The sequence below is a fragment of the Haliotis rufescens genome, unplaced genomic scaffold, assembly GCF_023055435.1.
Source record: "Haliotis rufescens isolate VD_foot unplaced genomic scaffold, xgHalRufe1.0.p SCAF_12, whole genome shotgun sequence".
NCBI lineage: Eukaryota > Metazoa > Mollusca > Gastropoda > Lepetellida > Haliotidae > Haliotis > Haliotis rufescens.
Window position 1 is genome coordinate 29,681,284 of NW_025963802.1, and position 27,977 is coordinate 29,709,260.

The 27,977-nt window shown below is 39.8% G+C and overlaps 1 protein-coding gene across 3 annotated transcripts; it reads left to right on the forward strand.

Annotated features, from left to right (window-relative positions):
* Positions 1–18: 18 nt before the first annotated feature.
* On the forward strand, positions 19–27,967 carry LOC124116932. Of its 3 annotated transcripts, none has more exons than XM_046478574.2 (3): positions 19–139; positions 17,077–18,276; positions 18,838–27,967. In XM_046478574.2, the coding sequence occupies exons 1-3, from the start codon at positions 80–82 to the stop codon at positions 20,563–20,565; spliced, it is 2,988 nt and encodes a 995-aa protein (XP_046334530.2). In that variant the 5' UTR covers positions 19–79; the 3' UTR covers positions 20,566–27,967. The 3 variants fall into 3 exon arrangements, with proteins under 3 accessions (XP_046334530.2, XP_046334537.2, XP_046334546.2); XM_046478581.2 differs by having other exon boundaries at positions 46–133; XM_046478590.2 differs by lacking the exon at positions 19–139 and adding an exon at positions 4,296–4,450.
* The last annotated feature ends 10 nt before the right edge of the window (positions 27,968–27,977 follow it).

Sequence of the window (27,977 nt, forward strand, 5' to 3'; positions counted from 1 at the left end):
AATACGTAACGATAAATTAAAATATACACCTCGTGATATATACCAGACAGCGCGTCATGGAAACCCTGTTCATTAATGCATGGAGAGCGACTGGTCCAGGGAGCGGTATCGCTTACTCAGATGTCTCTTAAGGGTACAGGTGAGTTCTGATTTATGCAGTGTTCTAACGTTCACACGAGAACACACAGGCGATTAACGTCCCCATTGCTCTGCTCCAAGGAACGCAGCCATTCTGTACAGTATATTTACGAACGCGGCGGTTATAAGATATATAAATAACTACAGATTTGTGAAGGGTATTCAGGGCGCGGCCCACCATTATGATGCTGTTTCATGTTAGCAGCTGTTGAAAGCCATTAGGAAACATCTACCTGCGCAGTCTGTAGCACGTATATTATATGTTACATAGATGTTGCTGTGTTAGCTTACAGATTTGCGGTTAAGGTGTCAGAGGGGAGACGATGCTCTAAACAATTTGTATTAGCAGGAAGTCTATTCCTGAAACAAGCTATGCAATGTGGGGCACGGCATTGTAAACTTGTATTTTATGATGTCTCGGAAATTCATTTATTTTGCGATACCATCTCAATTTATCTGGAAGGTGCCCATCATTGTAAGAAAGAAAATGAGATAAAATATATACACCTTGTCAAAAGTATAGCACCACTACGATTTTTTTAATTAGAAAAGAGATGGGTAAGGAGAATCTGGAAAGGGAAACGAAAGCCGATAAAAGTGTAGCTTATTGTCAAATAAGACGTTAATTTTATGAATAATAGGAAAAATAAATATTTGCGGGGAAAAATCAGCCTTTATTCGCCAGCGAATATACAAAGGGCAGCGACGTCTAGAGGCAGTATAAGTATGGTAACTGCCAGGAGTGAGATGGACAGATCCACACAGACGTGTCTTAGTTACATTGCACCCATGTCACAGTTACATGATCAACAGTGTAAGTCATAATCTGATGTACACGGATCACATCCGCAAGACGTCTCCTCGTGCTCAAATCAGACGCCTGATCCTCAGCCGAGGGAAGTGTTGCCATTCCTGGGTCAATTTTTGGAGATTCTGTACTGGAGAGTCCCTGGCTCTAACCCTACGTCCCAACTGATCCCATAGATGCTCGATTGGATTCAGGTAAGGGCTTCGAGAGGGCCAAGGCAGAGTCTCAATGGCGTTGTACTGGAGATGGCCAGTAATCGGTGTCCTCCATGAAGACAGGACGTGTGGCAAGTGCGTGGTTATCAAAATGAGGAACAATATAACCGTCCAATATGGCATCTTGGTACCTTCATTCATTTAATGTCCCCTGAACTGTGACCAAATCAAGTTTACAATCAAAGGAGCAACATCCCTATACCATCACTGAACCGCCACCACATGCCACTGTTTCCTGGACGTTGCGCTGATGATATATGTTCCTCTATGCCTCCAGACACGAGGCCTGCCATCAGTGTGGTACAGTGAAAAACGACTCCCGTCACACCAATGAATCCTCCATGGCTGCTGCATTTAGTCCATGCCTGGTGATGCAAGAGACACCCTGTTGTGGGGCCATGCCAATGGTGACAGGAGAACATTTCAAGCTGGTGTCCGTTTTGCCTGGCGTAAAGGACCCTGTCCCCACTGGCACTGGTCTTCCGTGAACGCAATGATCTCGGCAAGTCCCTCATATGGCCAGTCAGTGGGTGTTTTCTAATCAGTCGATTGATGACAGTATGATTAATGTTGAACACAGTGGCAATAGCCCGACACGACATGCCAGGTTGATGTATGCCAGTGGTTTGCCATCTTTGATTTTCTTGGATATAGTATGCTTTGGCATTTCAGTTCAAATCGTTCAAAAGACAGACTTTCAAATTGGTAGAACTTTTATTCAAAATTAATAGCAGTAAAGACACATGAACTTTCTGTCATTAAACATGAATTTATCTAGAGACCCCTTTGGTGTGCATACGGTTCGCACAAGGTTGGGCAGTTAAGGTGGCTACCATTCTACAGGCAGATGATGTGTCAACACACAGTGTACTATTTGAAAATCTTTACATTGAAAATAAAATGTCAAACTTGGTGGTGCGATACTTTTGATGAGGTGTGTATAGGAAATGTCAACCCTTCAGAGAAACTTCACTGAAGACAGCCCATTGTAATGACGTAATGTAATCACTTTGTGACGTCATATTGTATTTTCCTGTATACGTCTTTGCTTCAGCTGACCAATCAGGATTAGGAATCGCTTTATGCACATGTGCAAATATCGGAACGTTCTTACACGATCATTCTACACTTCTTGGTAACATATATATTTATCACCCACACCTGATTTCCACGGGATATATCGGTTGGGTGAGATCAAGTAAGTGCATCACAAAGCTTTGCAGAACATTGTGACGTCTATTGTTACCATGACGTCCCAATCCAATGACATCACGTGCCTGGTTAGCGATATTTTTCTTACATTTAAGGCGCTGCTTATTACTATTTACAAACTATGGTAAAAAAACTATTTAAAAAAAGTTGTTGGAAGAATAGTTTTGTAAGGTAAATAGAAATTTATCATCGTGTCTTTTGATATCAAACATATCAACACTCCTCGATACAAGGTTAAAACGGCTCAGCAAGTATTGAAGTTTTAAACAGTTAGCAACTCGTGTTGATATATTTGGTATATCAATAGACACTTGGGTATGACGAAACTATCTTCGTGTGCCGAAACAACACAGGTGACATCCTAACAAGGATTGTGGAGTTGTCCCCAAACAGCTGTTACAAATACCATTTACGTTTAAACATAGTACCTATTCATCTTGAGTAACGGGCATGGTTTGGGGAGGGTTGGAAGATAGGTTTAATATTGTCATTTAAAAATAAATATAAATTCATATAAATGCTATGATTAAATTATATATTTTCTTATCATTTTTAATAACTTCATCTATAGGGCGGGCACCCATTTGATTTGTTGCGGGAAGGATGATATTTTTAGAACAAAATATTTATTTACACAAAATGTTTGATATTTGGGTATGTTCCACACAACCAACTTTTAATGTTTTGGTCATCACTCCCAACAAACTGTTCATTGTGGACATATTTCTGAAGAAACTTTTCATTTATGTACAACGTAGTGAGGACAGAGCAGCACATCCGTATAGGGGCAAATTTCATTGTTTAACAATATCCAAATGAATTTATGTCTCATGTTTATGCCGATACCCCTCTCCCCACCTCTCTCTCAACCAATCCACCATGCCACGGAGCCTGCATTACTACCTGATTCATACAGTCAACTCTTACGGCCTGCAAGTAGGTTGCTGGGGACCTCATTCTTATTGAAATTAGAACTGATACTCCGATACGATACCTACCCTCTGCGTGAACCACACAGGCATCCTACCGGGCATACTGTAAAACCTAGGGAGGGATGGGGTCTGGGGTCTTGCCTGGGGTTATGGGCTGGGGTTTCTTGTATTAACAGATGAAATATGTAAACAAAACCCAGAAACTGTGATGGGATCTATCCCAGTGATAGCCCAGCTGCAGGAGAATCCGGAGTCTGGACCCATTATGGCAGCAATCACAGATGCTGGATTTTTCTAGCAGACGACATTTTCATTTGACAGCTTTGAAATATGTACAGGGTAGCCAATGAGAAAGATTTTGAATTCTTCAGTTTTATAAAAATTCAGTGAAATCATTCATGGATATAGTAGTGGTATAGCTATGAACTGTATTTTATCTAAAGGAAAAATAATGTACTTTACATATAATGGAGATAAACATTGATACATTATGATATATTCATAACAATAATAAGCTAGAAAACTTATTCAGTTGCAGTCTTCATCAAAGTGTTAATTTATTATAAATATCTAGTTGTATCCTACATAGCTATATGTGCGTCACTAATCACGTCTTCGTTCTCAGCTTTAGACAGAAAACATGATGTGAACCCAAACAAGTCTATGACCCCAGCCCAAGACCTCGACCCAAGATCCTAGACCCACCCCACCCCACCCCAAGTATACAGTATGCCTCCAACCGGAGTGAAAAGATCTGACTTGAATGATATTGCTAGGGATCCTATTGGTATTTGATATGGTACAGTAACGTATTTGTAGTCATACAAAACAGACGTGACACAACAAAGCTAGTGTCAGCGATCTCTTTCACCTTGTACTTCCGTCGAAATCTTCTTGTTGGGACGTGCACGAAAACTTCCCCTTAAAGGTCTTCATGCGTGCTATGTCACACTCGCGTCTACAGCCGGGGGGAATTCTATACAACTTTAAATGAGCAGCATTTATTCATATTATCCTCACGAATAGAAAGAGAGTTACATTGAGAAGAAAGCGAGGAGTGCTACGTGTACATGGCATACCTCATATAACACGGACCAGCGACCATGTAGAGCCAGCCGCTTAAACTCACTTCAGTTATATAAACGGTAAGTCCGTCTGAGTGAATATTTTTTAACAAAGTAGTCCAACTCACGTCTAGAATGATTGGGCAAGTCTATTGATTGTTTCAGCCTGAAATTTATCATTGTTCCGGGCTATTGTTTTTGTATTTTTTAGATATATATTGTTAAATAGGATACGTTTATTTCTGGGACTAAATGTTAGTGTAATAAACAGTTAGCTTGCAAAGATGCACTCACTGTCTGCGCTGTAATAATCCAACATGCGACTGACACAAATAATATGCGAAAGGCAGGAATGTCGACCTGATTTCTTAAATAAATACTTTACGTTTCTAAAAAGGGATTTGGATGATGTATACTCATACACAAAGGCCCGTTGATCGTTGTTTAGTAAACAGAGATTGTTGTCTGTGGCATATCAGGCCTGGGCACATGGTGTCTGTCTTGTAATTCAGGCCGAGATTTTATTTCCACTCTCTCATTTATATCAGCCTTGAAGTCCATGGTTTACTTGGCTGTAAGCTGTTCACAAAGGAAGTACTTAGCTTTTCTGTAAAACCAGAGACCATACAATATATTTATTCTATGGTCTCTTGTAAAACAAAGTCGATTCTGGATAAAAATCAAACATACAAACAAATTTACATACTTGAACACCATGTTTCATTTCGTGAACGTTTCATATCCAAGGTCAGACAATGTTTCTGCAGTGAGCGATATTTATGGATAATTTAACATTCCGTTAGATCTGATTAGAATCTTGGGGCATGGTAATGACTGTACATTAACCCTTGTGGTTATCAAATGTTGCGGTGTGTGAAAGGCGATGGGTTCCAACATATAGCCAGCTACAATAACACAAAATGCGTTGGCTTTGATTACTGTAATTAGTTTTTCGGGTGTTTCCATAAATTAAAATAAATATATATATTTTTACAGATTTAACATACTAAACAAAAATGGAAAAAATTATTGGGTTATTCCCTTTTGTCCCTGCATCAGGAGAGAGCTCATTGGAGAGGTCAATTTGTTCTGAGAAATAGTTTTGGCAAGGTCGGTACTCCAGACCTCAATCATCTTCCCGAGGCAAGGGAGTTAGTTACCTGACTATAAACGTCCAGTTTTCAACATTACGGAACTAGGCTGAAATTTCCAGGCTCGATCGTAGCGCCACCAGTGGCTATTACGAGTTACATCCCTTCTATATCCCTCCCATTGACCAATCAGATGCCATCTCTCACATCATTTGCATTTGCTTCCGTATAAGGTGACTATGCTTGTCGTAAGAGGCGACTAACGGGATCGGATGGTCAGGCTCGCTGACTTGGTTGATGCATGTCATCGTATCCCAATTGCGTGGATCAATGCTCATGATGTCAATCACTGGATTGTCTGGTCCAGACTCGATTATTTACAGACCGCCGTCATATAGCTGGAATATTGCTGAGATTGGCGTTAAACAACCAATCAACAAACAAACAATCTTATAGACCCCTTAGGTGTGCATACGGCTCGCATAAACGCACCCACAAGATCGGCGGTTAGGCTACCATTCCACAGGCGGATGATGTGTCAACACACAGTGTACCATTTGAGAATCTGGAATATTGCTGGATGCGTCGTTAAACAACAAATAAACAAACGAACAAAGCATCTGCTTCCAACAAAATGGCGGCGCCCTGTCAAGACGATCTGATCGATAATCAAGAACTATGTTGTAATATAACAGGTTTTACCTTGCGACGTGCATCAAATCATTTGAGCACCTTGATTAAAAACATGAAAAGATTTGGAAAATATCTGTCGACGCCCAAAAGACAGTACACATAAATTGCAAATCCCGCAGTCGTCGGAAATCTGCACAATCAAATTCATGTTGTTTACGAACCGGATGTCTAGTTCGTTACGTGATTTTGACTGGATTATATATAGACTGGTTAGTCCAGCCAAACTCCGGAATTCCAGCGTAGTTCGGCAAGGGTTGAAACTGGACTTTTACAGTCAGTTAACTCCCTTGCCTAGGGAAGATCTACCTCAATATAATTATCTGTTCGTGATAAAAAAAAAAAAATAACACCAAAGCAAACAAAAAGATCGATAAACGGAACAAAAATGAAGAATATAGCTAAATCGATTCTTGTATCCCCAAAAGGGTTAACTGATAACATCAGCGGCCTTGGGACCTTACTTCCTGGCTCATAAAGCTTGGTCGCCAAATAAAATAACCTTGTGGACAGAATGAACACACCGTGACATGTAATGTACACCTTGTTGAAACTGGAGATTATATGTGCAGAACTCTACATGCAACGTGAGTATGAAATATACATGATATAAGTATGACCGGGGTTCTAACCATAGCTAATACATCCCAGTTTTTGAGGTGGGGTTTAGAAGTGTTCGGGATTTATTTTTTGTTTTGAATATTTGACTAGTCTGAATTGATATTTTTGCCTGTATGTGTTTTGACGCATGTCTATGTTAAGAAATATAAATACATAGATATTATATATTGCTTGATTGTTATAGCATTCCGTAGCAGTCAAATGTAATATTACATGTTAACGTGAATTGTATTATGTATTGAAAGGACCTCTCCACGATTTACGAAGGGGTAATGGGGTACAAACTAAACATTATAGTCACTTTATAAAACTATTTTGGAGGGAAAATTAAGAGAGAGAGAGAGAGAGAGAGAGAGAGAGAGAGAGAGAGAGAGAGAGAGATGTATCAGGTGGTTTGTTGGCAGTGATGACAAAAAAAGAAGAAGTTTCTTTTGTGGAAGATACCCAAACGTAATACATTTTGTGTTTATAGTGATAATGAATACATTGTTTCGTGGTGCTCAGTAAATAAATATATTGTTCTAATGAAATCCCTCCCCCCCCCCCCCCCCCGCCCCTACAAATCAAATGAATGCTCGCCCCATATCAAATATAATAAAGAAAGACAATATTAAAAGAAACTGTTTCCGTTACTCTAGATAAACAGCTTCTATGTTTGTACGTAAGTATTATTTGTAACAGCTGTGTTGGGATAACACCACAATCCTTGTTCACATTTCACTTGCGTTGTTTCGCGCACACGAAAATATTTTCGTTATTCGTATTCCGCTAATAAAGCCAATACAAATTTTTGTATCTCCCTTCCTTCGTTTGCGTTGTCACTAAGTGGAGGCCACAGGTATACAGGGGATCAAAGCAGACAGGTAAACTCGTTCTGCAATGCGATATCGGGCAATCCATAGATATTTCAGTTTGTGAAGCCGGTGCATCTGTTGTCATCGTTGCTCAGGATTTTAGATGTTTGTGGTTTGGTGACCGTTCGAATGATATAGGCCCTAACCCCAGTTCTAGTGAGGTGTTTTCCTCCATAGGATAGACTAAACACTATATTTCAAACAGGAACTTAAATTACTTACTTTCAGCTTCAGACTGTTTAACGTTGCATTGGATTTTATCATGTGCTTACAAGACAATGCAATACTCAGTGCATTTAAACGTTAATCAGTATAGGCCTACCATAGACCGATTGTACTGTCGTGAAGACAATTCAGAGACACGTTGGCCATGCCAGAACCTGTCTCTACACATTTTACACAAGTACTTGTCTGCCGCCTGCAATCGGGTTTGCATGTAGGGAGGGGCAAGGATGTCACCCTCATTCTTACCTGAACTTTAACCATTGTTAGCCACTGCACCTGATAGGTGTTGACATACAGAAGATAAGTCTACTGACTTCCTGTATAAATTATGCCCAAATAATTATATTACACCCAACATGCCCAATTTCCTTGTTACATGCAAGAATGCATTTGCGCAGCTGCCTGTCACTCAACTCATGCTTCACTGATAATGTGCAATGTTCCTCCAGTTTGCCTAGTCATTGTCTCATACTGCAACACAAATGCTTACTGATCCATAAATCATGTTGATAAGTTTTCATTCAGATTTGTATGTGCATCTGATTACCTTTAAAATGTGATACAGTACGATGAATACAGAATTGGTGCCCAGTACCACATGATTCCTATAAGAGCCAACTAATTAGAATCAGGGTTATAGCTTGCAACCTCGGGGCCTCGCAGTACTTGTTATGCATGCTAAACGGAACAAAATGCACTCACTTACCTTTATGATTATTCATGTTCTGTATATCAGATGTCATTTATTTTATTTAACTATGTGTTTTTTACCGCATATAATTTACAATAGTCGCGTCGAGAACTCCAGAGTATTGCGAGTAAGTTGTGTATGGAGGCCTAAGTCGGACAAAACAAGGACATACTTGTACCTGAGACCGAGTATGAGGATGTCAGACTTCAGTGATTCATCCAGACAAGTGCAAAGACAGCACAAGTAAAATTGTTGCATAGTCCCTGTTAAGGTGCAGGACTGGGAGTTGACTATTTGCTGGCTGTTCATGCTGTCAACCACTGGTTTGTGTGATCTAGACTTTATTGATTAACACCCCAATTTGGTGTGCACATCAAAAACCTATGATCGTTGATTTGAACCTGGTTCCTCTTGTTTATGTTTCTAGGTTTGTCAAAACCATACCTGTGCTCATGGCATCACTTTCAGCATTCCACCCACATCAAGATGACTCACCAGCACTAGAAACTAACACTTTTAGTCTACTAGTCCTTATCATGATAACATATAGCAAAACTCTTAAAAGTGGCAAATGTCTACTAGTCCTTATGATACCTTAACTATTGGGAAGTTTGGCAAGGACTATAGGACTAGTGCCAATTTCTAACGCTGCTCCCTGTGATATGACAGTAATTGAAATACTGTTAGAAGTGGGGTTGAACCAAATGATTCACTGTTTTCTCATCTTTACTCATAACTGACTTTGAAAGTCCAGTTTCCACCCTTGTCGAACAAGGCTGGAATTTTGTGACTTGAGCATAGAGCACTGCCAGTGGCTATCATGAGTTACATCCCTTTTATGTCCTTCCTATTTGACAAGTCAGATACCACCTCTCACATTCCTGGAATTTGCTTTAAACGAAATGGTGGTGCCCATTCAAGAGAATTTGATTGATAATCAAGATCTATATTCTATTAAAACGGGTAATGTGTTAAATCACACTTGAGCAAGTTCATAAACATGAGTAGATAGCAAATATATTTGTCTATGCCTTGTTGACAGTACACATGCTTATCAAATCCTGCAGTCAACCAAAATCTGCATGACAATTGCCACGTTTACGAACCAAATGTCGATTTTGTTACATGACTTTGATTGGACTATCCATAGACTTGTTAGGCCAGCCAAAATTTAACTCACAAATTCAAGCCTTGTTCAACAAGTATGGAAACTGGACTTATATGGTCAGCTCCCTTGCATCAGGAAGATGTTTTTTTAGCAAGTACAGTAGAAGTAAGGTGGTAATGGGAAATAAATCTGATGCTTGTTTGCTAGGTTCAGTAGAATTGAGGCAAGATCTTCACAGCGATAGCCTATTCACAGAGCTCTCTATACTATCGATGCCACCAGTCAAAGCTCCCCGTTGTGATAGGTGGCCACTTCCATACTTGGACCTCGCAACCAACTGACCATTATGTTTACAAACATGGGATGACTGCCGAGATGCTGAATACTCTTTCCCCAGCTAAATTCTTTTCTTTGTCAATTTGAATTTTATTTAGTTCAAACTATCATGTAATTAGTATAATGAGAATGTAATATGGTCAGTCATAAACCTTTTAAAAATTCACTATGGTGGCATTCCCAAAGACATAAATGAAGATATAAACATGACTACAGGTAAGAGGGCAAAATTCTTGTAATGGCCGCTCCTACACTGATTGCAGCGATGTTTACAAGAGTGTTGGTGCCACATGCTGGGAAGGAGCATGGAAGTGAGATGGTAGAGAAAGTGACTCTGACGCTTGTTTGCTAGGTTCAGTGGAATGACGATGGTGGGTGGAGGGAGCTTGGCTGACTGTTTGCTAGGTTCAGTAGAAGAGAGTTTGTGGAGGGAGGTAACTCCTGACGCTTGTTTACTAGGTTCAGGAGAAGAGTTTGTAGAGGGAGGTAACTCTTGATGCTTGCTAGGTTCAGTAGAATGAAGGTGGTAGATGGAGGGAGCTTGGTTGACCGTTTGCTTTGTTAAGTAGAAGAGAGGTGGTAGAGGGAGGTAACTCTTGACAATCTGTTTGCTAGGTTTCATACAAGTGATAGATTGTAGAGGGAGGTAACTCTGAGGCTCGTCTTGACACTTGTATACTAGGTTCAGTGGAATAAAGGTGGTAGATGGAGGGAGCTTGGTTGACTGTTTGCTAGGTTCAGGAGAAGAGAGGTGGTAGAGGGAGGTAACTCTTGACAATCTGTTTGCTATGTTTCATACAAGTGATAGATTGTAGAGGGAGGTAACTCTGAGGCTCGTCTTGACACTTGTATACTAGGTTCAGTGGAATAAAGGTGGTAGATGGAGGGAGCTTGGTTGACTGTTTGCTAGGTTCAGGAGAAGAGAGGTGGTAGAGGGAGGTAACTCTTGACGCTTGTTTACTAGGTTCAGTAGAATGAAGGTGGTAGATGGAGGGAGCTTGGTTGACTGTTTGCTAGGTTCAGGAGAAGAGAGTTTGTGGAGGGAGGTAACTCTTGATGCTTGCTAGGTTCAGTAGAATGAAGGTGGTAGATGGAGGGAGATTGGTTGACTGTTTGCTAGGTTCAGGAGAAGAGAGTTTGTGGAGGGAGGTAACTCTTGACACTTGTATACTAGGTTCAGTGGAATGACGATGGTGGGTGGAGGGAGGTTGGTTGACTGTGTGCTAGGTTCAGGAGAAGAAAGGTGGTAGATGGAGGTAACTCTTGACACTTGTATACTAGGTTCAGTAGAATGAAGGTGGTAGATGGAGGGAGCTTGGTTGACTGTTTGCTAGGTTCAGGAGAAGAAAGGTGGTAGATGGAGGGAGCTTGGTTGACTGTTTGCTAGGTTCAGGAGAAGAGAGTTTGTGGAGGGAGGTAACTCTTGACACTTGTATACTAGGTTCAGTGGAATGACGATGGTGGGTGGAGGGAGCTTTGTTGACTGTTTGCTAGGTTCAGGAGAAGAAAGGTGGTAGATGGAGGGAGCTTGGTTGACTGTTTGCTAGGTTCAGGAGAAGAAAGGTGGTTGAGGGAGGTAACCCTTGACACTTGTATACTAGGTTCAGTGGAATGACGATGGTGGATGGAGGGAGCTTTGTTGACTGTTTGCTAGGTTCAGGAGAAGAAAGGTGGTAGATGGGGGAGCTTGGTTGAATGTTTGCTAGGTTCAGGAGAAGAAAGGTGGTTGAGGGAGGTAACTCTTGACACTTGTATACTAGGTTCAGGAGAAGAAAGGTGGTAGATGGAGGGAGCTTGGTTGACTGTTTGCTAGGTTCAGGAGAAGAAAGGTGGTAGATGGAGGGAGCTTGGTTGACTGTTTGCTAGGTTCAGGAGAAGAAAGGTGGTAGATGGAGGGAGCTTGGTTGACTGTTTGCTAGGTTCAGGAGAAGAAAGGTGGTAGATGGAGGGAGCTTGGTTGACTGTTTGCTAGGTTCAGGAGAAGAAAGTTGGTAGATGGAGGGAGCTTGGTTGACTGTTTGCTAGGTTGAGGAGAAGAAAGGTGGTAGATGGAGGGAGCTTGGTTGACTGTTTGCTAGGTTCAGGAGAAGAAAGGTGGTAGATGGAGGGAGCTTGGTTGACTGTTTGCTAGGTTCAGGAGAAGAAAGGTGGTAGATGGAGGGAGCTTGGTTGACTGTTTGCTAGGTTCAGGAGAAGAAAGGTGGTTGAGGGAGGTAACTCTTGACACTTGTATACTAGGTTCAGTAGAATGAAGGTGGTAGATGGAGGGAGCTTGTTTGACTGTTTGCTAGGTTCAGGAGAAGAAACGTGGTAGATGGAGGGAGCTTGGTTGACTGTTTGCTAGGTTCAGGAGAAGAGCGTTTGTGGAGGGAGGTAACTCCTGACGCTTGTTTACTAGGTTCAGGAGAAGAGAGTTTGTAGAGGGAGGTAACTCTTGATGCTTGCTAGGTTGAGGAGAATGAAGGTGGTAGATGGAGGGAGCTTGGTTGACTGTTTGCTAGGTTCAGGAGAAGAAAGGTGGTAGATGGAGGTAACTCTTGACGCTTGTTTACTAGGTTCAGTAGAATGAAGGTGGTAGATGGAGGGAGCTTGGTTGACCGTTTGCTTTGTTAAGTAGAAGAGAGGTGGTAGAGGGAGGTAACTCTTGACAATCTGTTTGCTAGGTTTCATACAAGTGATAGATTGTAGAGGGAGGTAACTCTGAGGCTCGTTTTGCTTGGTTGATGGTAGAGGGAGGTAACTCTGATAACTGTCAGGTTCAGTGTCAGGTTCGAATGGTTTACTTGGCTCATTAGGAGTGAGGTTGTGGACGGATGTAACTCTGCCTGATATATGTTCATTAAGGCATTTTAATTCGGGGATAGAAATGTAATCTTTTCAAGTAAAGATGTGCCCTTTGGGATTTATATGTGCCAACAAGAATAATATTCTTTAATGAAAAATTCATTTTCATCTTTGTTCCTGTGTCCCTCATGATGGTGGCCATAATAATATCGTGTAACACAGCATTAGTGGTTATCCCTTCTTCTCCTTCATCTTCTTCTTCAATGCCTCTTTTAACAGTCTTCCATTTATATCACAGTATGTCCACATAACTGGGAGGAAAGCCCAAAGTTTGCCACTGCTGAAATCCATGAGCATGGGTATGGCACTGACACATAATCAGGGCAAATCAGAATTCTATCTGACAATCATAGGTTTCTGGCATTCCCAATGGATGCAACTTTGCACAGTGAATTGCGGCGCTTTAGACAACTCGGCTTCCCATGCCCCCAGTGATCATCTATTGACATCTTAAGTTTGGTCCGACATGGTTACAATGGGTAAAAGCCCATTTCTGGTGTCCCCCGCCGTGATATTGCTAGAAAATTGCTAAAAGCGGCGTAAAACCATACTCACTCACTCACTCACTCTTAAGTTTCATCTGTCATTACACCTCCAATAACAAGCATGTTACTGAACTGTCCATTAATTGTGCAACCTGTAAAGATCCGCAATAGAATAGGTCTTCAGCAACCCATGCTTGTAATCGGCGACTATGCTTGTCGTAAGAGGCGACTAACAGGATCTGGTGGTCTGGCTCGGTGACTTGGTTGATCCTTCTTACCATATCCCAATTGTGTGGATCTGTGCTCATTATGTCAATCACTGGATTGTCTGGTAAAGACCCAATTATTTGCAGACCGCTGTCATGTAACTGGAATATTGCTGAGTTTGGCTTTAAACAACCAACAAACAAACGTTACTATTGCAAGTTAAACATTCGTGACAAACAGCATGGTCAGGATTTGTGGAAAATCGGTCTGTCTGGCACGTCTTGTGAATATTGGAGATGACATAAATGATTTATTATTTGGTATTGATTTATTTTGTCTCGACTATCACTGACATGAATCTCATGAATAATACATGATCGGCAGTGAATAACACTTGTTAATGAATCAATATTGGTGACAAAAGCCCTTGTGTCCTTCAGGTTAATCAATAAATAAGTTGTAGCAGAAACCTGAGTTTACATTGACATTTATTTATGAAATATATTATGATGATATCCATACACTGTTGTAGTGAGATATTGCAACTAAATGTATGCAAAATAGTTCCGGAATATTCTTGCAAAATTAAAAACTACCGCATAGGTTCTTTGTAATTTGCTAAACAAATTCTATGCCCAATAGGAGAGGTGCAGTTGAAAGTTTTGATTTCAATACTTGAGTTTTCTGAATACATACAGCTATTTTTCATTTTTGGAATTTTATATACGCACACGCAAAAGAAACGCAAGTGGTTTTAAGCAAATAGGTAACAAACACTGAACCATAAGTTGATACGAGTTTTAGCATGTAGTGAAGCCTGATGGTGTTATCAATATTTTTGGTTGTATTTTGGAACCGTGAGTGAAAGTGCAACATAAAAAACGAATTTCAGTGAATATGTGGGTATCATGCACCCATGCAACTGTCCCGAACTGTAGTGGGTATAAAACTGTGGCCGATTCTTGGACCTACCACTCCTTGGTCCACAATGCCACGCCTAACTCAAATTCAGAGAAACCAGGCTATCGGATGTTTGGAAGCTGGAGAGTCTGTCCAAGATGTTGCCCATCATTTCAACATTAACATAACCACAATTTACCGTCTCCTGCATCGATACAATGCTACACAGACCACAGTTGACCTTCCTCGGAGCGGTCGTCTAGGGTCACCACATCTCGACAAGATCGGCAGATTACCCGTCAACACCAGCGACACCCGTTCCTAACTGCAAGTGAAAGTGCTTGACAGACCATAGAATCACATAATCGACACATTAGCCGGGACACTGTGATCAGACGTCTCCGCTCCAACAACCTCAGATGTCGCCAACCAGCACGTCGTCCTGTTCTCCAACCACGGCATCGACAAGCACGACTTCAGTGGGCACAGGGTCATCACAATTGGTGTTATTGTGAGTGGAGGCGTGTCATCTTCTCTGATGAAAGTCGCTTTTGTGTCTCCAATGCAGATGGAAGAGTCAGAATTTGGTAGCGTCGAGGTGATCATTTCGCTGACAGAAACGTTGTGGAAAGGGATCCATGGGGTGGACCTAGGGTCATGATATGGGCAGGGATTGGACTTAATGCGAGACTTGGACCCATGTGCTTTCTGAATGTTGGTCAAGGTCGGGGACACGGTGTCACTGCTCAGCAGTATATCAACCAAGTGATCAGACCCCACGTTGTTCCATTTTTTGCACAACATCAACAACACATTTTCCAGCAGGACAACGCTCGTCCCCATGTTGCCAGAGCTACCATGGCCTTTCTGCAACAACACAACATCCGTTTTCTACCGTGGCCAGCTCTCAGCCCTGATCTGAACCCCATCGAACACTTGTGGGATGAGGTTCAAAGGCATCTGCACAATGTGCGCCCAGTCCCTACAACTGCAGATGAACTACGCACAGCTGCTCTGGATGTGTGCAGGAGGATCCCTAGGGTCTTCACAAATCGTCTGAACCACTCAATGTACAGGAGATGTGTGGCAGTGATCAATGCTAATGGTGGTCACACCAGGTATTGACTGACATTTTGGGTATTGACCTGAAACTGTGTAAGCCCTTAACATTTGAAAAAAACAATAATGTCATCTGCCTTTTAATCCATTAAACTATCTTCAGTCAATTTTTGTCAATCTTGCCCTATTAGTATTTCTTGTCTTTACTGTTGAAAATAAATAACATGTATACTGCATACTCGACTTGCATTTCTTTTGCGTGTGAGTATATATAAATCCATGAACCTTCTTCAAAACGAGAATCAATCTAGGGTGAAAATACTAATCAATGTCAAGTGAAGTGTACTCTATCCAGCAAAGCTTGTTCCAGTGCATCTTTGAATCATACTTTTAGCCTATTACTATTTTATATCAATGTGCTTTTTTTGCTAAACCAGCTCAAAGTTAAAGCATCAATATATTTGCATTTTCCAAGATCAAAATCGTTGTTCAGCTGATGTTTGAGTCGAGGTCAGCAGTAGTAGTGTGCCGTGCTCACTTTTTGCCTTGTTGATCATGTATCAATATATGTTGCAGTATTTATTCTGCTGCTTATATCTATGTGTATATAATGTGATGTGATAATCATTCCCAAAGGTTGTGTTCAAGACTCTGCTGACTGATATGGCTTATCAGGTCCCAGGGTGATATGAACATTGATGTTTCACTATTGTCGGTATGGCCCCAAAACTACATATGAAGACTAATAAGTAGTATATTATGTGATAAGTATATGTAAAACACATATCAATAAACATCCTGCAGAGTTTATATGATCCAGATAATCCATGTTAACAGACTAACCCAAACAACTTTATGCCAGATTTCTGAACACTGAGCTACAAATTAGATTTTTTAACTAGGGATACCAATGTATATCAACATCTTCCTACGGCAAGGAAGTTAACTGACTGTAAAAGTCCAGTTTCCACCCTTGCCTGACTGTCCTGGAATTTCGGGGCTTGATTGTAGCACCACCGGTTTCTATTACGAGTTATGTCCCTTTTATGCCCCTCCTATTGAAAGACCAATCAGATTCCACCTCTCATATCACTTGCATTTGCTTCAAACAAAATGGCGGCGCCCATTCAACATGTTCAAAATGATCTGATCGATGAAGATCTATGTAGTAATAAAACAGGGCTTACCTAGCGAAATGCATAAAATCAGGTGTGCACCTTGATATAAACATGGAAAGATTCGGAAAATTTCTATTGACACCAAGTTGACAATATACATCTTTTGCAAATCCTGCAGTCAACAGAAATCTGCTTTTAAAATCCATGTTGTTTACAAACCGGATGTCGATTTCATTACATGGTTTTGATTGGACTATGCAAAGACTCGTTAGTCCAGCCAAAATAGAACTCCATAATTGCAGCCTAGTTCGGCAAGGTGGAAACTTGACATATATGATCAGTTAACTTCCGTGCCTCGGGAAGATGGTATATTAATAGCAAGAAAAGGCCTGGCCTCATGTAGAATATCCAGCCAGCATGGCAATATCTATACAAGTTTATGGCATAGATGTGTAAACTGTGACAATATTTCTTGCAGATATACATGCGTAGACGACACCGAAGTGGAGGAAGAATCATGTTGCGGGGGAAACCAGCGCTGGTGGTTCTGGCACTGCTCCTGCTAGTTGGGACATTGGTTGCATATTACTCCTGGAATCGGGGTTCGTCTGTCACCTCCAGCTCCAACGCTAGGTTTGAGAAGTACCGTCAAGTAAGTGGTTTCAAACAAAGAAACATGCCGAAGAAATACAAGGCTCAAGTCGGCCCTCAGATGCAGGACCCTCCCAGCATCGAGAACCGGAGGTTCAAGGACAAGAACAAGTTTGGCGGGGTGGAGAAGATGAAGCCGCTGGAACCCCCGGGACAGTTTGGATCTCGGGAGGAACTTGAAAAAGGAATGGATGAGGATTACAAATTCAGAGAAGATACTGATGGTGAGGGTAAAGAATATTTTAAGGACAAAGATGATGGTAAGGATGATCCAAGAAGAGACTTCAAGATAAAAGATGATGTGAAAGATGATCCCAGGAGCAATTTCCAAGACTTCAGTGAGAAGAAAATGCCAGGTGGTATTCTGTATCCACAGTTGTATGTCAAGCCTGATGATGCCATGATTGAACGCTTTAGAAAGATGGAACACATGGTACATATCGACCTGAAAGGTGCTCCTCCCAAGATTGACTATCTTATTAGTCTTTTCCCTCTAATGGCTAAGCTTGGGGCTACTGGATTGTTGTTGGAATATGAAGATATGTTTCCCTTTAATAATGATCTACAAATCCTTGCTGCGAATAATGCTTACAATAGGGATGACATTAGCCGTCTGCTCAAAGCTGCCAAGATCAATAATCTCAAAGTCATCCCACTTGTTCAGACATTTGGTCATATGGAATTTGTTCTCAAGTATCCCAAGTATCAAAACTTACGAGAAACAGCAGACACTCCACAAGTGATCAGTCCTGTTCTAAATGGGTCGTATGAGCTCATCAATAAGATAATCGAGCAGGTGATGTCCCTCCATCAAGATTCTCCCTATCTGCACATAGGCTGTGATGAGGTTTATGAACTGGGGAAAGGCTTGACAGCAGATTTCATGAAGAAAAACAACCTCACCAAGTACCAGTTGTTCCTGAAGCATGTCAAGAAGGTGGCAAAGTTTGTCAAAACCAAGTTCCCCGCCACCAAAGTTATGATGTGGGATGATGAATTACGACGGATGCCAGACCAGATGATTGCGGTAGGGTTTTTTCACTTGTTTTTCTTTTTAGATGTATTTAATTTAATATGGATCAGTGACTTCATATTGTGTGGTTGATGGTTGATAGAGTGGCCATAGTTAAGAAGATTGGGTCTCATAGAGAAGCTAAACAATGCTGATGTCAGCATCTGGTGTTTGGTTTTGTTCCAAGATGTCCGATGACCTTCAAAAAGTTCATTGTTACATGAACTCTGCCAGTAATTTCATATGTCATAACTTTGCAGTAACAATGATAATAATCATGATCATAATAATTTGTATTTGCACATGCATCCTTTATTTTTAAGTAAATTATGTCTTCATTGTATTATAATTATTATCCTTGAAAAAATTGCTATCAAAGTTTCTTTTTTAGGAAATGACATGCTGCCTTCCTGTATTCAGACTCCATGCCAACCAGTTGTTTGTTCTCTTTCTGATTTTAGTATTGTGCACCACAACTTTCCAAATTTCTGGATCTGCCTCTGGTATAATTCATGCTTTGTTTTTATAATATTAAGAAGCAAATAATTTTTCAGGTGCAACTTCATTATATTTCAGGGATCTGGCTTGGGAAGCATGGTGGAGTTGATGGTGTGGAGCTATACTCCACATCCCAAAGACAGATTCCCCAAGGATATGTGGACCAAATATGGCAAGCACTTCTCTGGAGTCTGGGCAGCCTCTTCCTTCAAGGGAGCCACTGGGAGCGCCCAGTTCTTCACTAATGTCTCCTATCATCTGGAGAACCACCTCAACTGGATTCAGCTTGTGAAGGAAATCAAGGACATTCTGCCCTTGGAGAAATTCCGAGGATTTGCAATGACCGGATGGCAGAGGTATGACCACTTTGCCGCTTTGTGTGAACTGTTACCATCATCTGTTCCTTCAATGGCTGTCAACTTAATGGCCATTAAAAATGGTGGGTTCACAGCAGACATCCACAATGTCACCAGCAGGATTCTCAAGTGTAGTCGACTGATTGAGCTTGATTTTCCAAAGAAAGTGAATAATTCTTACATCATAACTCAAGACTGCAATTTCCCTGGAAGTACCTTCTACTTTGCTGTGCAGCAATTGTGGGGAGACATGGACAGATATCTCAGTGATGCTGGCCTTCAGTCGAGAATTGAGGGCTGGATGACTAACTACCATGTGAAGAATGGTTTCTCAAGCCCAGGGCAGATGAAAGTTTTGAAGAAGAAGTTAGTGAAGATTTTGGACAAGCTGAAAGGGCTAAAGCAGCCTGTACAGAACTCTTTGTCGAACATCTTTGGCCAGGATACAATTAATGAATGGGTTGAGGTGCACCTGACTCAGAGGATTGATGATTTGCAGGACAAATTGAACAAGGCAAACATTCTGCTACAAAGCAAAGTGTGGAATAAACGACCTCTAGCTGGTGCATCTTCAGGAAAGCCATTGATGCCAGGTTTTACTCAGGGTTTAAGGCAGCAGCAACCACAACAGCAACAGCAGCAGGGTTTTCAGAGAAGTCCCTATAACAATGTGCCGAATAATGGACGGTTTGGCAATGATCAGGAGTACAGACAGGGACAGTCAAATGGTCTGCAGGGCAACCAGAATGGTGCTGGAAACCAGCGTCAGTCACAAGACCAAAGATTACAACAAATGCAAAATTTTGGACAACCTTTGAATGTCAATGTGCGGAATGGACGACCAAACAACCAAAATGGGGCACAACAAACAATTGATCAACGCCCTCAAGGCAATAACATAAATATTCCTTCAAACCAAAATCAGAAACCTTTTGGGCAGAATGCTTTCCGCCAATCTAACCTCCCGCTCGGGGAGCAGAATGTTCGAACAGTGAAGGAGCAGATAAAGTACAAAAATGAAGACAGGTTTGGCAAAGCAGGAAACAATACATTCCAGCAATATAATGCTCAGTCTGGAGTCAGTCCAAAAGGACCACCTGCTGCTCCTCTTGGGAGAGAGAAACCTCTGGCCAATTTCTTCCTTCAAAGAGGTGGGGAAAGAAACGACCCTTTGAAGAGAGGTGATTTAGGCAAAGGGGAACAGCAGTTTCAGAACAAGGTTGATCAGATGGACAGAAGTAGGAAGGATGGATTGGATGATACAAGGAGACAGAACGGTGTCGGTGGGAGTGTGTCTGTCCGGGATGAGGACAAGCTGATTGACAGTGGAAGGTCAAAGCTTGGGGTGGGCCAGGGGAAAAGAGAGTTTGATGAGAAGGGGGTAGATTATAATGATGGAGATGAAGATGCTGGCCAGAAGTCACTTCGTCGAGGATGGAGGTCAAAGTGACCTGGATATGTGCGCTGAGTGAATATGTACAATCTCATGTTTTAAAAGGAGTCCTTCAAGGAAAGATAGAAGTTGATTGTCTTTTAGGAATATATGGCAGTATGCATTATATACATTGATGTTGGGTTTGTACGAAGATAGAATTTGATTCAAATGAATTGCTGGTCACTGATGTTATGTTTCAACAGATGGGATTTGTAATTTTTTGTGCCATCTTCAGCACATGGCACATGATGGTCATAGCATATGTGGACATTTTGGTATATTTCGAAATACCGCTATAGTTGTGACTCTGGTAGGACTATAAGACTGTGACACAGTAAACTGTTTGTATTCAAGTTAAGGTACAAGGATGCTGATCATGGTAATTCAAGTGATTTCGTTACATACAACACTTATATATGATTAGAATTAATTTGTGTCAAGTGATAATGTTTTAACAAGGCTTCTATAAAAAGAAAAGGCAAATTACATATAACATGTTTATGAAAATGTAAATATGTTTTTCATGTTGTCTATGGTCAAAAAGAGTTTTATATCTCTGATGCAAAACCTTGGATACTTTTTGCATACAAGGTTATCATGTCTACACTTCATCAAAACGCAGCAAAGTGTTGGAAGAACATACCATAAGCAATATATCACGAATCAGCAAATTAATCATCAACATATTTGCAAGGTTGGAACAAAACTCAAAAGCTTTACTAGACGGAGTAATGATAAAATACCCTTGTATTGTTACAAAAATGGAGAAATTTGTACTAGCCGTAGGAATTTAAGTTCTAACCCTGTATTTGCCAGGGCTACATACATGCAGCAAACTATATACCAAACTCAAAGGGACCCCCAATTTTGGTGTACATTGTGAAGGGGAATGGTTCCTGGTTTCATAAAGGTGTGTGTATGTCATGGATAATCCAGTCCATTGTCTCTCAAAGTCAATACGTCATGCATGTGATGGGTGTACAGTCTGCGGTATCAGCAGACAGTAACAAAACTTTGCATGGGGCTATTGGGGCCTAGCATTGTGGATAGCGGATTACCAAAGGTTGCTGTTTGTTATTATAATGTCCCCAACATCAAGATCTTACGTCTGTCACATGCCAGCTATGGTAATGATTGTGAACAATTGTTCTGAGAAATTTGTCACAATTCTTGTCTTTGTAAACTGGGTTACAATCAAGCATTGGATTACTCTGAGTTTGTGAGCAGTATGGCCAAAGTACAGGGTCTGCTTGGCATAGCACAACTTATAGGAAGGGCAATATCTATTTGTCTTGGTATGTTGGCAATACATGTATTAAGGTACAGGGTATAATATAACATTGTAATTGTGGAGGATTTATAGCCCTACTTTCTAAAGCTGAGGTGGTTATTCTCAAACAAGGCAAGTAAATGTCCAATTTCATCAATAGGAAATCCCAAATGGTGTGACACATGGTTAGTTAAATAGTTGTGATTGGCAAGAGAATATATGTACAAGTTTAATTTAGTGTTTCAGAATTGTCACCACGATTGTATGAAAATGCTTCACTTGCTGCATGACAAAAAGATGTAGGAAGCTGGTGATATTTGTTAAACCATTCCATCCAGATCAGCTGAACACGTTTATGATATTTCCGCTGTGAAAATATTTTCTATTATGTACACAAATATCTGTATATTTAGGGATGCTGAACATTTGGTCATTGTAATTACACAGCAGAAGGAAATGTCATATATAAATGGATGTTTGAATGGGATGATGGCAAAATCATTGATTCCCAGTTAAATCAATGACACTGTGTTAAATGTTGTACATATTTCATGTAGTTTCTCCATTAGGATCAAGTGACTTTATAAGTATTGATATGCTTTATGAAAGCTGTTGCCTTAAATGATGAACAAAAATGCTTGTTGATAACAGAAACGTGTCCATCTTCAGTTCTGTATAGCTTGATTTTGTTATTGACTTGTGAAATGGATAGAAAACACCTGCTGATGAAAAATAGTCATGCTGGCTACAAATGACACTATGACAAATTTAATATGTGTCATTCAAACTGTCTAGCACAAATTACAGCCTCCACATCGTGGTTGAGGTTTCATGACTACAGTGAAATGGCGTGTGTGATTATGTGGATTCCCACCTGTTGAGAGTTGGTTCCGTCAGTTTATGTGCAATGGCTGACTTCCATTGTTGGCTTAAATTGAACTGATAGTAAAAAAATACCTGGTATAAACATGAGAAAGTCACACATTTTAAGTGACCGTGATGATCTACAGTTTCATTGACTTTGATATTGGGGATGGGGAAATTGACTTTAATTACAACTGTGTTGACTAAATACAGATGTTGCTTTTCTGTTTCATTGATGTTGCATTTCAGGTATTTATTACTGACATATTGTCTGAATTATTTTGCTGTTTCTTTTGTTATGATGTTCAATAATTTCATTTGTTTGCTCAAATTGAATACCAGCTGACTTCTAAACATATTAAAAGTTCCAAATCTGTTAAATTGCTCATTTGTGTAAGTGCAGGTTGGCTGTAGATCACTGGCGGAAGGCCTTGCACTAGTGTGTTCACATTCCTAGTGTATTACAAATCAGACGTTTACTTCTGTTTACTGTGAACATGATAAACATAGTTGGCCATAAGGTGGCCCCGATTTCTTCCCACTTGTAGTGTTGTAGTGGGCTGATGGAAGTTATGGTTTCTGTAATAGTGATCAGGTCCTTGTTGTTTAGAATGGAGACAAGTCATCAGGATCATGCTTGAATTGGTTTAATGGAACAATGGAACACCAGCATTATATATTTTGTTAGAGCATCAGGTAAACTTGTCATTATGAAATATCCGGGGAAATGAATGTTTTCTGTGTCATGTGTCCTGCTTTAGTTTGTACATGTTTGGCTTATTAAACAATGTCTTGTTTCTTGTGAACTAAGGTCTCAATGGGTGTCTCATGACAGGGTTGGGAGGGAGGACTTGAATTCATGTCCTCAGTAGGTTACATATTAATAAAGGAAGCTTTAATATCAATGTTCCACGTGGCCACGACCCTGCAGTTTCATGTTTGAGAGTTCAGGCCCAAGGCCATGTGACCATTGCTAGATTTACTTGCGAATCTGACTCACTATGAATAGCTGGTACAAAAACTTCCAATCTGAAACAAAAAGAAATTTGGGTCATCTGGATAATTTTGAGTAATTTCTTGAGCATGTTAGAGTGCTTAAAAAAAATTTAGTGGGGGCTGCCCGGTGATGAGAAAAAGGACATTTATTTGAACAAGCCATTATGGGTGTTGATCAGGGATCCAGAGTGGGCACAAGGTTCCTCCTATATCCTAGCCAGTAGCAGTTCCTAGTTCACCTTTACTGGGCTGAGTTTCCAGTCTGTTTTCTTTATAGGACTAAACTTATTGTACATATTTTGTTACTTCACATCAGGTTTTGTTCAGGGGTTTCCATGTAAACTATCCATGCTTAGTATGTTTGTTTGTTTGTTTTCTATTTAACGCCGCACTCAGCACTATTCCAGCTATATGACGGCGCTTAGTACGTATGCTTAATATATCCATGCTCTACTGTTTTGCTTAAACTCATGCTAGGAGTTGAATCCAGTGTTAATAATGCACTGGTATAGATCAGGCTTGGTTAGTAGTTAGATGAGGCCATGACAAAAAATAAATACTGTTTCTCATCATAAGTTTATTTTCAAAATGACAGGCCACCAGCCATTGGCATTTAGACAAGAACATATAACTCTTCTATTCAAATCAGATGGTCTTGACATTCCTAGAGCAAATATAACTTTCAATCTGACAGCAAAGAATTTTGATTGCCCTTAACGAAAACCATTCCTATGGCATGTTTGAATTTTTTACCTGCAGTGATGAGAAATATTTTTTGGAACATCCATGGGACTTGATAAAGTTGTATGTTATGCACCCCAATATATACTGTAGATCCTTGCTAAGCTGGGCATGGGCGGTGTCCAGCAGTCAGTCTACTGTATGACAGGGCGGTGTTCAGCAGTCAGTTGAGTCAGTCTACTGTATGACAGAGCAGTAGTTATTTTATACTTCCAGAACTGTAACCTTCGTAGAAACATGTTAACCTATTCTGGTTTTGATGGAGACATACAGCATTTGGAGATTTTCCTGCCATCAAAATTTTAGGACATTCTTATTTATCATTACCAAATTTGAAAAATATCTTAGGATGTTTTGAATGACAATCAGTCAGTGTCCTAGAAAATCTGAAACCCTTACTTACAATTTTCTTACAGTATTTGTGAAATGTATTGCAATTGTGAAGTTGCAACAAAATAAGTTTGTAAAAGATTCTGCCTTTACATGGCTGAATGTGTTCTGTGTAATGTAAATAACTGGCCATTCATTACAGGGTTATTTGGTCTGAAGGCAATCCGATGGTTATGCATTCATACATACTTGCCAGGTTCAAGGGGTGGTTGTAAATAATATTATCATACCTCCATGTCAGAATGATGAGATCGAATTGGTTCAAATGATCTTCATAAAATACTATGGAGGGAATAAATTTATCAGCGGGAGAATAAATCCCTTATATCCCGCCACAAAGAAAACAGGCCACATGTGGATTTCTGCGTTTGGAGAATAAATGCTTTATATCCTGCTTTGAAGCTAAAGGTCACACACTTTCTTTTTCTCTCCCCCCTTTTTCGCACATGCACATTTATTATTTTTAAATTCTTCACCCATTTTGTTGGTTATAAATATCATGATATATGTGAATCTAAGTAATGGTATGTTTGAAATTAATTTCAGACAAACCTTTCTTAGTAGGTAGCTTCGTCAGGCCATTTTCGCGTTCTTGTTCATACTATATTGATAAGTTCTGCACAGTTCTGTTTCATTGTGAGAGCACATTTTATTGTATATGAGAGCACATTTTATTGTATGTGAGGGCAAAGTTACGTTGTATGTGAGAGGCACATAAGCATAATTTTAAAGATTAGCAGATAAGTTTTATTTAGAATATTTTTGATATGAGAAAATATGAATCATTAGAGAGTTTTATAGATGATGATTTCTGTGATTATATGTTAGAATATTTCCAATAGGCACTTTGTCTTTATTTAGAATTATTTGGAGTTTAAGCTTTCATGATTCTTTGTTTAAGCATTGAGGTATTTTCACAGAATTTGTGTCTTGATAAAAGGCTTTACTTTTAAGACTAAGTGCTTAGATATATTGTCCTTAAGTAAACTGTACATGCAAGTTTTTGTTTCTCTTGGTTATCAAGATGCACACTGGTAGTAAGACATACTGAGACACAACCCTTTACTCTGTATATATTCTGTTGATTCGACGGCCTCCTCATATTGTCACCTCACTGAGGTGTCTGTCAGTTCATGGTTTGTCATGGTGTTTCCTGTTGTGAGTAATCACGATGTTTTCTGTTTGATTAATCATTGATGTGTCGATATTCCATTTTATAAGACGACTCTGATTTGCAATAATTTCAGATAAACATATATGTTGTTGAAAGTGTGTTTAAATTGTGATCAGTTCTAAATTACTACTCAGGACAGACTAATATTTGAAAAAACCCACACAGTTGTGACATTTTGAAATGTCCACCGGTCACAGAGTAAACGAAAACATTCAAATTTAGAACCAATTCTGAAATAAGTCTTTTAGTTTAAATGTTTAATCAAAATCTATTTTCATGAAGAAATCTCCTACGAGATGGAGACTGTTTGAGTCAGTATTACAAGCATTAGTTATACAGCAATCATTCTACTAATGGTCTGTGAGGCTGCTGGTACCTTGTCATCAGATGCAATTCTAATTCGGTTTTCCAAATTAAACTCTGAATTCATATTTTTTCCAAATTGTTTCTGCTGCTGTAAACATGGTATAGCAATTGATTATACCATAAGAATAAAGGAAAGTAAAATTGGACTCATTGTAAGTCTCTCTTTGTTTAATTACCTCGTTTAATCCTTCATAACATGAACAGTTTTTAAAAGGAAGGTTAAAAAAAGAGAGAACAAATTATGATGAAAGAACACAATGATCTTAAATTTTAGTTTGGTAGAAAAAAAAAGAGTTCCTTGTTCATATCTCAATGACTTTGATAACCCATCAGTTGTTCTCTGTGAACAAAAAAAGGCTGTGTTTTGCTGTGAGTTAACCAAATCATGTCTGTATTAATTGTGACAATAACAGCAACTTGCACGATGAGCGACTCAGCCATAGATGATTTAGAGTAATGCATGCCCCCTCTGAACTGAATTGGCTGAGTGTTTCTTGTGAATGTTTGGCTTCTGTGAATACCAGTTTTTATAATCACATCTGTAAATCGCACATGAAAATCAGTCATTTTGTATTGCAGAACACAGTTTACATATTTTCTTGAAAAAAAGCCAGCAACAGCGAATAGCTGTTTGGCCAACTGTTTTTAGGTATGTAACAGTTACTTGAACCTCTCGTTCTTGATTAGTTACTGTTTTTAACTTCACTGGCAGAGAAGAATAAACTTGTATGTTTGATCTGTAGGAACATCTATGTATGTCTAAACATACAACCTGGGCACCAACAACTTGTTGTAGGACATGAACGCCTGTGACAAACATTGGAGCTGTGGGCGATTAGAAGCAGCTGATGTTGGGAGCCAGAATTAGAGGGAATGTAATATACATTGTATTCAGTTTAATTACACAGATATCATATCAATGTTTTCACAATTATGGGAATGAGTTTTGTCAGGCTCTAATGTCTGTGGCCATGCTAGATGTGGAATGAATGTCGTACCTAATTAAGCTCAAATCCATGTTAAAGTACTCACGGAAATGAAAAAACCTGTTTTTCTCAATTTAAAAATCGACACAAAGTGTTACATAGCTGTAAATACGAAATACCAAAACAACCCGAAAAGTACTAGTCTGGATTTGCTAGTTTGATCTCAGTGAACAATACAAAATGTACTTTACAGGAGGTAATTTGTCGGCACTTTCAACATTCAAAAATAAAACTAAGTCCAAATTGACAGCAGAAACAGACTATAGGCATTATGCACCTGTTCTCACCTGTCGTCAAGGTGTCATAGGTCACCTTGATCTACTTACACCTGGTTATGCCCTGTTTCACAATAGTCTGTTTTATTCACATTTATACACTCTTACATGTAAAAAGGCATAAAAACATTTGATACGCTGTATTTGTGCCACAGCCTAATTAGTACTAGTTTAGTTGTTTGAATATTTACATATTTTGTATATTAACTGCATTTATTTAAGATTGGAGGTCGAAAAAACTTTTTTTTTCATTTCCGTGAGTACTTTAGTACTACACTTCAATGTATTAACACAATTTGTGGGGATAAATTTGCATTGTACAGGTTTTCTCTCAATAAAGCTATTGTTTACTTTCTGTTTTATAT

Bases quoted from the DNA above. Each gene is read 5' to 3' on its own strand.
- LOC124116932 (XM_046478574.2), top strand. From the start codon at position 80: ATGGAGAGCGACTGGTCCAGGGAGCGGTATCGCTTACTCAGATGTCTC. The intron at 140-17,076 runs GTGAGTTCTGAT...TATTTCTTGCAG, and splicing joins GATGTCTCTTAAGGGTACAG to ATATACATGCGTAGACGACA. The intron at 18,277-18,837 runs GTAGGGTTTTTT...ATTATATTTCAG, and splicing joins TGCCAGACCAGATGATTGCG to GGATCTGGCTTGGGAAGCAT.